The following is a 12,395-nucleotide window of genomic DNA, read 5'->3' on the forward strand; positions in this document are numbered from 1 at the left end:
ATCGAACTCGTCCTTCCGCGAGAGAAACAATCGGGGACGTACATTTCTGCAACAAGCGATTGGACAGGAATGATGGGAATGCTGCATCGGAAAGTGAGCTTTAGTTTCCTAAAAATTCGACCAGTCATTTATTTAAGCCATTTCTTTGTGACTTAGTTCGAAAAACTGTATAGCTATCTCATTTAACAGTACTTTACTGCCAGGGTATTGGTAAACGAACAAATTCATGTTGAATATAGTCTTGAAAGCAAATTGCAATAGCAGGGAACCTAAAATTTTCAGCAATTCCGGTGGCGATACCTTATGTGCAAAGACGAAACGCAAAGGGGCGTAGCAAACAAATGGCAGCCCATGGTAATTAAAATGAATAATACACAAGATGAAGAACGGTATTTTATCAGTGACCTGTTTATGTTCCTCACAAAAAGAGTCGAATCATGTCGGTTAACATGTAAGTCTCACTCGCTTTCGTATTACCACTCCTTATTAAAGTGTACGCTTTTCTATAGAAGTCATTCCATGTTAAATACAGGTTTCGTTAAATATCGTTCAAGAATAAAGTGCCTCTATTGTTTGGCTTGGTATTTATAAGAATGAATTGTTTTTATCTAATAATATACTGAAGAAAAACCACGTTTCTTAGGAATAATTGAATTCATATTTAATTTCCTTTCCGTACACACGGACACCTTTCATATCAGGGAAAGGTATTCAAAAGTAGGACTCTCAGAAGTATTAAAGTGTTAAAAAAATCGGAAATATATACAACTTTTAATTTGTTATTTGGATGCAGTTGTCTGTGGCCCCAGCATCTCTTAATTGTGAAATGGCGGAACAGAGGTACCAAGAAAGATAGTCATTGGGTTTAAAATGCTGGACCATAGATCTTTGAAAAAACGAAAAAAATGGATCATTACAAAAAATCCGAAAACGCCGTGAGGAGAGCACGCGTACGTGCTAAGAAGAGCAGGTGGCTTCCTCGGTCATTATTATAAAATGGCTCTATTGATGAGGTTTCTTGGATGGCGTAAATAACCAGGCTATTTGGTCTTGAAATCTATTAAATTAATTATCCTCATTCCCTATAGTTTGCGCAAGATGATCGACTATGGCCCACAGCGAACGTCATGTCCAATTACTCCGCTCTCTAATCCCAATTCGTATGGTGTCCCATTCCACGAAGATATCGATAGATTTTTTTCACCACGTGTTCTTCGTCCTTGTGAATAAGACGGTGCAAATTGTTTCATTTGCTTTTTGCCACTCTTTCAGCGAATGTAGACTAGGCTATTGCTCCTTTGCTCTAGGTATTAGCAGTGAGGAAGTTAATTCTCAAGGTGCATTTTTCTACCACTGTTTGGGCCCTGTCAATGGTTTGAGTGGTGGAAGGAGTAAGATATATAGACGTCATTTGCGTAGGTGAGGCTGGTCATGACCACAGATTTCCCAAGATGGTCTAGAAACACCATAAACGTCGTTAGAGTGGACTGCTATGTGTTTGACGAATCCTTGAAGTAGTCTAGCTGCTCTTAGTAGTGGTACCTCTTCTTTCCCTTAAGATTCCATAGAAGCCATAACTGTTATTACTAGGTTAATTGTGGAAAACGTCTGGTGCATCGATTTACCTTGTGCGTCACAAATCCGGCTCCAAGGCTGGATCCTCAGCCGGAAACAGTTCCATAAATATTCGGAGCCAAGCTGGCTCGGGGTATATTTTGGGTTTGGTTTTTGATTTTTGTAATCAAGTGATTGCACACCACTCATTCTGTGTTGAGTTTGTGAGTTCTCTCCCCACTGGTAAAAGGGAAATCCCCCCAAGTTCATCGGTTTCACATTTCCATAATATAATGTTGCCGATGATAGTTAGTGCAGGAAGCTGTTGACTCGCCTGAAGGGTTTTCCAACACCCTCCTACGCAATATAACCTGACCACTTGAAATAAATCGCTTAGGCTTTTGGTGATGTTTTAGGTATCAGCATTAAATGGCGGCTACGGTCAAATTTACGAACAAATTTTACTCTACTAGAGCGGAAACAGCTCGTGAAGCCAGTTTTTTCAAAGGGATGCCGGCTCCGAAATATCCTGCAACCGTAGCCGGAGCCGTAAGGAGCACTATTACGTTGTAACGTAACAGGCCCATACACAGCCGCCAACACTCGGGGGCGCTCAAATTATTTTTGGGGGTGCCAATGCCTTGAGTCATTTTTATCTCCCCACCTATGAAATTAGTAAATACATTGGTTTATTGTGTTATTTTTTAAACTATAAATTTCGAATTCTTTGAAAACATAATATTTTATTAAAAATATATAAATAAATTTAAAATACAAAAATGCATGTAACACATGTTATGTTATATCAGTTTTCATTACTTTTTAATATAATTTAAGGACTCGCTTTTTTTCATTGAATTTTTTCATAAATAAATCCAAATTTAAAGATTTTGTATCCCTTTCAAAAGCTAGAAATGTTAGATTTGACTGCCTATCAAAAGTCATTGACCTTCTTTCAGGGCGATTTATTTTTGTTAAAACTGAAAAAGTAGATTCACATGTAGCAGTACTACATCCATAGGTTGCAACGGTTGCCAATAGACTATAGGTGTCCTTAAAAGCAACACGCTGTTTGAAGATATCGCAGAAAACATTTTCAGGATCTGCACCTAAATATGTTTTTGCCACAACTAGTTCTTCGGTCGAAGGTATATGTAATCCTAAATCTGTAAATGGCTTTATTTTATTGGAATCAAGTTCATAGACACAGGCTACAGCTTTTAAAAGATCGTTGTTGTTTTTAAAAAGTCTATTAATTTCAAACAAAACTACGTCAAGAACTTCGAAGACAATTTGTTCGAAAGGGGGATCTGACGTGGTTTCCCCAATGTTTCCATGACGATTGAATCTTTTAGACGTTCACTTAACCGTTTTTTCCTCTGAGGCCGTTTGTTATCTTCAGTTTCGCGAATAGAAAGAATTCCTTTCGCATCGTCTAGCAATTTGTCGACTGTCTCAGGTGATCGCATTTCTTCGAGCAAAAGACCCTAATAATCCGATTATGGCGTCACATTGGCGTGCTGATTCGCGATTCAATGCGAGGCAGAAAAAGCATTTGTTTTTTACATTTCGTGATAAAGTAGGATACACGAAGAAGAAAGAGCTAACAGGCTATTCTACAACAACGGTAAAATCTCGAAGCACTACATTACATGGACACGGTCACGCACACGCGACCGTTTAAAACTAGCTTTTAAAAACGGTTGCAATGCTAGTTTATTTTAAATAGATCACACTAGCAGTGAGTATTAATTTAATTATAATTTAAATTGGAGAGATTGCTAGGTAAAAGATTTTGTTTTAAAATTACCAAACTTTCTGCCTGGCAGTGAACATACGCAGCCTTTAATAGGAATGTTGCATAATTATCGCATATTTAGTCGACGCTTTTATTTAGTAGTACACCCGAAGAGCTCTGACTTCTAGGGAAATTCAGGCACAGCCTAGTTCCAGGGATCAGAGTAAGTGCAGCTCGTGAAAGGTAGCCCGGTAGTCATCGCTAATTTAAACGAAAGCCTGTCTTCACTTCTCGATTTAGAGGGTATGAGACCAGCAGCTGCTGAACTATATTTATTATCCTCGTCATCTGCCTAGAGGTCCAGGATCTCTAAGTCCGGCCCTGCACACTAGCCTTTAAAGGAATTATTAATCTTAAAGACGATATTGCTAATCAGTTTTCTATTATATTAGGATAAACGACAATGTAATAGTAAGCATAAACTACGTGAATGGACGTCTTAGCTTTATAATATTGTCTACTCACTTTCCTCTCTTTCGTGTATCCGGTCGTAGCCCTAAAATATCCGTCAAAACATTTTTGATAAGCTGGTTCAATACATAGAATTAGAAATTAGACTAGAAGCACGATTGGATTGGGCGGGGACGTACCAGCTAGAAGGCTGCCATCAGAGTGGAATAGCGATAGTCGCGCCATCTCATAGAAACAATTTTAACTAAATAAGTAAATATAGTCACGTGGAATAACATAAAACAGATCGTAGGCAACGTATTAAAAACGTTTTTTATTTATCTGACATTATATTAAGTTATTTAAACAGCTTTAGGAAAATCATAAAAATCTCAAGAATCTACCATAGCTACCGTGTCACCCTTAAAGTCACACGTTAACTTTGCGCAATAATTGTAAGTCTGAAATACCACAAATCATCACAGTTTAACTAAATTTTAATTATTTCAGTGTGGTTTAAAATATGTCTACATGAGATTTCAAAATCTTGGTTTCAGTGTCTTTTAAACTATCATCAGTATTAGTCAAGTCAAATTGAGTGGTTTCCGGTAGTTCACTTTTTCCGTACGTTTTCTGAAATAACCTCTGATAAATAGGGAAACTAAATAAAAATTACTAAAATCAATAAATTGGCATACTCTAGAAGATGTAAATATGCTTTGTTCTGGAACAGATATTTTTGGGAGCTCTTTCAAATTCTTGTTTTAATAAAGAAATTATTCATATTTCAGTTAGTTTTTTATTTCAGAATGTATAGGGTAATTTTTACTGGTGTAGGTACAGCATTTGCTTTCAAATGGTGCCTTCCATTTTGAAAGTGAATTTCATCCGGCAGAAAATGTTAGTACACACAAAGTCATATGAAGTAATTAAAGATGGAGTCCAATTTTCGCGATTTACCGCTAAAACCCATTTCCCTAGTAATTCATCTTAGTGTAAAAGATATCTTATTCCGAGATTATTATAAAATATTTACTATAATATTACATACTTATGAAATGAGAATTTTATTTCTTTCCCAGATCTATCTTTACAATGTGAAAAAGCGCAGTTTTTAACCATTTTTGCGGATATGCTTTTAGACGAAAAAATTTAAACACGAAAAGACCGCCGCTGCGCACTACGTGGTGAGCAGTGGATCGCCTTTTTTTCCTCTTCGAAATTCGTAACATTTCATTTCATGGAACGCTAATCCAAACTCGTTTGCAAGATTGCAACTTATATGTACAATGTACTGAAGAACTTTACCTGTTTCTACCGTGTTTAAAATACCGTCGCGAAGAACGTTCCTGAGATGGTATAACTTTAATCTGAATTTGATGGATGCTTCAAGTAAAACGCTTTAATCGCTTCGTCCCAAGAGGTTATAAGTACAAGGCAAGTAACAGCGGAAAAAGTGGTCAACCGTAGAATAGAGTTTGTGGATGGCGCGTGAACCACATTGGAGTGCCCATGTTTATACGAGTTTGGCACAGCTTTGAAAGCAGATTAGTCGTAACTTTGCCATCTCGATGAGGTGAATAAGGATGAATATTAGGTGGTTTCTTTTCACCTGTTCTCGGACAAAAGTGTATTCTTTTTACCCTAAAACGTTTTACTCGCCTGTTCCATAGATGAGAATTACTCCACCCCATAAAATATTCGCTTGTTCCGGAGTTTTAAGACTACTCTTTTTACTCTTTCTTAAAATGAGTTGTAAAGGAGTAAAACGGAATTGTCGTCTGCTATCCAGAATTTATCTGCTAACAAGGCCACAGGCAGCCATTTTGGAAAAATGTTTTTACTCCGACTCAAACTATTCGCCAGCACAGAATCGGAGTAAAATGACGTCATAGATGTACTCTTCTTACCATACTCCGAAATCCCGGAAAAAGGGAAAATAAATCCTGGGCCGTATAAAGGCATGTGTACAGTGGCACCCGAGGTTATTGGCCCTCCTTCTTCGAAAAAAAAAAACAATTTATTTTTTTTAATGGTACTATTTTAAGTTAAAACATTAAGTCTGATATTTTTAGGGGCACCAAATTCTACTTTGCACAGGGCCTCCAATAGTGTCAGTCCTGTCCTGTGCCAGACCCTCTTTGGTCACAAGGGAAGCCGTTTTGTAGTTCACATAGATAAATTTGTTTACGAGAAGAATTATCTAATCTATATTTTTGTATTGAGGCGTGAATTTAGGAGAGAGAACTAGGATAATGGTTTTGATCTTTTCCTTAAATAAAAGTTTAGTTTGCATCTTCTCCCGTTTGGTTCTGAAATGTCATTGTTACGTAATATGCTGTTATATAATTAACAATAATAATTATAATAAGTGTTTTTCTAGCTGTTTAATCGAGATCAGCTCATTTGGAATCAAATCATTTAGTAATGGAATAATTGATATTGCAAAGCTTAATTCCACTACTATATAATATCTTCTAAAAGTGGGTCCGTTTCTGCATCTGGACGTTGCATTCTGTACTCCAACTCAGCAGAAGAGTACAATCCACTATGGTTCGATTCAAAAGCCACGTTATAATCATGAAAAAGATATTAATTAGTTTCGTTTCGTAGAGGGGAACAGTACGTAACCGTCCATCGGAAACCTTTAAAGCAGTTACCTCCGGCTTGAGCTTCTAGGTTTTAAAACGTTTCCATAACATTTCAAACATTTTCCTTCCAACAATTTTTAGGGATTCTTCAATTACAAAATTTTCTTAGCTGTTAGGTCATCTTGCCAGTGTGATTTTGCCATCTGTGAGGGGAGGAGTACCAGCTTTTATAATTTTTCGCTTTGCCTGATTCAATAATTTTCTCTCAGCGATTGCCTTGTTGACCGCTCTATCAAACCAGCGCTTTTAAGTATGTTTGGGGCTTACGGAGGGCTCCGGTTCCGGACATCCTGTCACGTCATTGACCACATCGAAAATACAGTCTTGGAAGGCATCAGAGATAAATGTTTTTTGTTGGACCTTGATTTATAGAGCATAATTTCTTACTGCTATGTATTGTTCTTTCATTTGTTTCGCGAGTTAATTTCTAATCAACGTACCTTTCCGTAGCAAAAATTGCTACGGAATCTCCCATTAGTGTTCTCTCGGTCATCCAAATTGTAGATATGAGCGTGGACGCCAACAGTTAGGCATTGTGGTATTGTTTCACTAGGGTTTAGTTCCGGTAAGTCAGCAATTGTGCATTCGGTTATTCATTGATTCTACTATCTTTTCACGATTATATGTGGCAAAATAAACAACTTCGAGAAGAAACTAATCATATTTTCCCTAATTTTTAAACATACGTTTTCGTGACAATTTTTCCAGACGCTACATTTCATAATGGTTCCTTGCACAAATGCCAGTTCACCACCTTGTTTTTCCGAATATTTCCTATAATAATAATAATAATAATAATAATAATAATCAGCTAGGCTAAAACCCAAGGCACCACCTTAGGCCTAAGTCATCAAGCGACTTTTAAAGCCTTAAATTTAGCCGGCCGGGTTACAATGCGTAGGAGGGTTTGTGGCGAGCCACCAGCTCCCTACACTATCTATTACCGTTAACCTCAACAGGTTTTTATGGAAGGGAAACCCCCTTAAACCAGTTGGGAGAGAACTTGCAAACTCAACGCAGAAGAAGACCAATCTACTCAAAATTTAAAGAAAATTCCGTTTATTCATCGTCTCTTTACCATGTTTCTGTCACACAGACCATTTGGATATTATTAATAGTTCATATTCTAATCTGTATGGGGAAAGACACACGCCTTTATCGTAGTCACTAGCTATTTATCTTCCTGTTGGCGGTGAATATCGCCCATCAATTATAAACGCGGAGGCTATACTTGCGCCACGGTTAAAGTTCTTTTTATATTTAAAATGGTTAATAAAAATAACACACAATATATAATAATTAAATGAAAACCTAAACTCGAGCCTCATCGCTATAAAAGTCCCGATAGTGAGTTTTAGAAAGTTTCCCGCTAAAATGTGGGTGTTGCCATTTTCTACTAGCCATGACTTAAGTGGTTGTTTTAGGTGGGCAGTTAATTCTCTTTGCACCTAGATACAGCAAGAACAGTACTATTTAATTTTACATTTTGTACAAGCCATGACTTTAGTGGTTGTTATAGGTGGGCCGTATATTTTCTTTGCACCTAGATACAGCAAGAACAGTACCATTTAATTTGACATTTTGTACAAGCCATGACTTAAGTGGTTGTATTTAGGTGGGCTGTTTGTTTTCTTTGCACCTAGATACAGCAAGAACAGTACCATTTAATTTGAAATTTTTACAAGCCATGACTTAAGTGGTTGTATTTAGGTGGGCAGTTTATTTTCTTTGCACCTAAATACAACAAGAACAGTATCATTTAATTTAATATTTTCTAAAAAGCCAGGCACAAAGGACCAATTTTTCTAAAGCCATGCAGGTAACCGTAATGAAAACAAGTTGGCAAGCCAAAATATACCTCTCCTCGGAAGAGTTTTTAATTATCAGTGAAGCGTAACTGTATCCCTGGTTCTGCGGTAGAACGCTCACCTGTCGTGCAAGAGGGCTCGGATTCAAATACCGGCCGTTTAAAAAATTATACTACACCCAATGACAAAAGGAGGTTGTTTTTGGAAAAACCTTTTCCCTGATTCTAAGAATCTGGGTACGCAGTGATTACCATTTGCCCCGAAAATGCGAACGCGTTCGCAGGCCTGACAGACAGACCCACAGACAGACACGGTGGTTGTATAAACCCTGCTAGGGTACAAAGTCCCCTCGGAGAGGTGAAAAGAATGAAAAATAACAATATTATAAATGAATTATTAACACAACATTGACATTTGGATTTTTAATGGTTTACAAACATGTTTGAAAAATTTCGCCGATAATATGTATACATATTTAAAATTTGGTCATAACTACGCCCATTTCGACTTAAAGAATTAAAAATAAGGATAACAGAAAATGTAGAAGAGCTTAGAATCTTTGGAGGAATTTTCTAAAACCACCACCTTCAGTAACAATGCTGGACAAAGTGTGCGAAAAGGCTTTAAGAGTAAAGAACAAAAAGTTCAATAAATAGTTTTGCCTTATATACGTTATGAAAATAGTGTGCTGTCAAGGTCCTAGATAAAATCGGCGAAAGTCATAAGCTATAGCCATTTCTTACTATATCATATTAACTTTTTTAAATTTTTATGAGATTATACCATCTTTTTCAGATTTTGATATTGTTACATTTTAAATTTCGACAGTTGTTATTCTAGTGCAGCTAGTTTAAATTTCAATTTTATAATTAAACATTTGTGGTAGACTAATATTTTGAAGAAACTACAAAAGTTTAAGATCATTTTGAGTGTTCAGGGTTGTTAGATTTAACGTGTAGTGTACGAAAATAATAACTGAGTCGTGAAAGGGGTTATAGCTAAAAACAAACTTCTTTATTTTGTAGTAATAACAAACAAGTGGACGAGCAGTCAGCGGCGAACTAAAAACTCCGAGGTAGAGATAAAACAAAAGAGAGGAGCGTTCACGAGACTGAATTTATACAAACAAAAATATCTTTCTCTCTTTAGCGACCGTTTCGCCATCTAGCGTTACGAGCCCAACATAAATATATAGCTCTAACACTTCCCCTTGTTGGCTTTGGAACGTTCTGCATTAAGTCCGAATTTTTGACAATGTTGTTCAACAGGATTTGCACCCACCGATTTCGTTAGCATGTCCGCGAGAGTGTCAATTTTTGGCACGTACTCGAAAGAAATATTTTCTTCCACCATTTCTCTTAGAAAGTAATATCTGAGGTCGATGTGCTTACTTCGATCTGATGTGGTTTGATTTTTAGCCAAGCACATGGCTCCTTGGTTGTCTACGCGGATATCGAACGGCTCACGCTGGATATACCGATTTCCGTTAGAAGATTACGTAACCACAGTGCTTCCTTCGACGCCGCGGACATGGCTAGATATTCTGCTTCTACTGTTGATAGTGCTGTGGTTTTTTGCTTCTTACTGCACCATGATATCTCCGTGCCGCCTAGAAGAAACAGATATCCACTGAAAGACTTCCAGTCCTTTATGTCTCTTCCCCATTCGGCATCATAGTATGCAGTTACTTTTACCGAGTTTATTCTGTAGGTCAGTCTATTTTTCTTCGTTTTATGTATTTATCGCAAAACGTGTTTCACGCAGGACCAATGTTCCTTCGTAGGCCGTTCATTGAATTTACTTAGGAAGGCTGCGGGGTAGGCCAAATCCGGTCTTGTCACTCCAGCTAGATACAGTATACTTCCTACTGCTTGCCTATAAGGAATGTCTCTAGCTGCTGACTGTTCCTTTATCCAATCTTCATCAGAGATTTGTTTCAGTTTGACTCCTGTGTCTAGTGGTGTTCTTACTCCTTTCGCTTCGCTCATTCCAAACGTCTTCAGAATCTCTTCAGCGCATTGAGTTTGATTGAGAGAAATAGAACCGTCTTCATTTATGTCAATACTTATATAGAGCATTTTCTTTGCTTCCCATAATTCACGTGTCTCCAATGCATCGCTGACTTCGTCAATAAAATTGTCGGCGGTATCATCGTTCTTGGCCATTAATACCGTATCGTTGACGTATACTCCCAAGATTATGCCCTTCTCAAGATTAAAGTAAACACAGGGGTCTGCTTGGATCTTGTTAGTCCTGTGGTCTTCAAAAATTCGTCGAAACATTTGTTCCATTGGCGTCCTGATACCCAGTCTTCTTTCCCTGCTTCGATATGCATCCGGGGTTGTTCCATAAAGATATCTTCGTCAAGTGTTCCGTGACGATAAGCGGCTGTTATGTCCAGTTGGCGAATCTTCCAATCCCATTTTTGGTATAATTCTCCTTAACTTTTGTTACTTCTTTTTCCGGACAGTCATACGCAACGTGCCCCATTTCTCCACAACAGAAACATTTTACGAATTTCTTCTTCGGTTTTCAAGATTCACTAGAATTTTGACTTCCGCTTTGTCTTCGAGATACTAAATCCTTTCCGAGTCCTAAATCTTAATTTTGGTTCGCACGATCTACTTCTTCATCCCTTCTTTCTTGCCTTTTTTCCTCAACTGCTAATCGCGCTTTTACCAGTTATGTATTTATGTTGTTGACAAACTGTTCCAAATTCAAAATAATATGTTCGTAGGGTTCCGGTAAACCCATCAGCATGATTAGAGCCATCTCTTTATCCGTAAATCCATACCCGCAAGCATCCAATTTCCTATGTTGATCCATTATTCTTCCCAAATATAGCTGCACTTTCTCGTCTTTTTTCTTCGAAACATTGAACAAATCTCTCATTAGTTGTAGAACGTGCAATAACCCATACTTACAAGGAAACGACCCGATGTGTAACACACCGATTTTATTCAAACTCGCGGGTTTGGCAGACCTTCATGTACCTTGTAAAACGCTAAAGCGATATGTCTCCATAGACAACCGTTTTGCCATGGGAACAAAAAATGTTTCTGATAACACAAAATGGAAATTTTCCCATTGAAAATAACATGGGAATCTGACAAATTTTAAGGGTACCCCCTGAAAAAAATTAAAATTTTTGAAAATGCTTCAAATAGAACATGAATAAATAGCTCTAACAAGGGTAACTATAGAATTAGCTAGGGTGGGGTTTTTTACGTTAAATTATATCGTTAAATTGAAATTAGGTTACAAAGATAATTCCAAAACAAATATGCGACGCACAAAGTTTCAGTAATATCGTCTATACAATATTAGAGTGATTCGGCAAAGCTATTATATCTGACACCTAAGCCGTTAGGTTTTTTAATTTTTCTCTTACCAATAGGAAACACTTCAAAGTCCCATAAAATATAACCTTTTAGATATTGGGTAAACTGAATAATAATAATAATAATAATCAGCTACGCTTATCACCCAAGGCACCACCTTATACCTAAGTCATCAAGTGACTTTTCAAGCCATTAATCCAGGTGGCCGGGTTACAATGCGTAGGAGGGTGGTGGCAAGCCCTTAAAACCGTGGAAACACATTAAAAGTCAATTTTTGTTTCGTAGAATCGCAAATTTTTTCCTCGAATATTTACAATTTAACGTATTCGAATAGGTTTAAATTAAAATTTAATTTCAAAATAATTAATTTGTGTACGATCCCGTTTTATATATTTTTATTATTTAAATTAGTACACTTTAAGAAATTTAATGAATAACTATTTGACTAATTTTAGGAAGTGGACATGTCTGTCACTCCGCTTTTGATGTCGGATCACAGAATCCAATACGTGGCATTCACGAACCCAGTTTTCATTGGAAACATCAAAATCCTCGTTGGACGCCCCGAAAAGAAACAGAGTTTTTTCAACCTATTCTCAGCGTTCGAAATAGAAGTAAAGTTATGCCAAGAAAAAATTAATTTATACCCAGGAGGAATGACTATGGCAAGGTCTACTTTCCCCTCAGCACGAGAGGTGGAAGGGGAAGTCAGAACAGTGTTGACAATGTCAAAATTCCCACTGTTGGATAGTAAATTTCCAACGAATTCCCACACCCCCCACATTTAGCCCCGCTCCCAACGAAAACTCAACGGAAAACATGCCATAATTTTTAAAAAGTTTGGAAAATGAAT

At 37.2% G+C, this 12,395-nt stretch overlaps 1 protein-coding gene across 1 annotated transcript in view; it reads left to right on the plus strand.

The window, feature by feature from the left end:
• LOC149939239 (glutamate receptor 2-like) overlaps positions 1–12,395 on the plus strand; it is a 22,954-nt gene continuing 10,559 nt past the window's right edge. The window contains exons 1-2 of the mRNA XM_090179072.1: positions 1–93; positions 11,998–12,156. Of these exons, the coding sequence (XP_090035198.1) occupies positions 70–93; positions 11,998–12,156 (183 nt within the window). The 5' untranslated portion in view covers positions 1–69. The remainder of the gene's footprint in view (positions 94–11,997; positions 12,157–12,395) is intronic.

The sequence above is a fragment of the Leiobunum rupestre genome, chromosome 6, assembly GCF_980474605.1.
Source record: "Leiobunum rupestre chromosome 6, qqLeiRupe1.1.hap1, whole genome shotgun sequence".
NCBI lineage: Eukaryota > Metazoa > Arthropoda > Arachnida > Opiliones > Sclerosomatidae > Leiobunum > Leiobunum rupestre.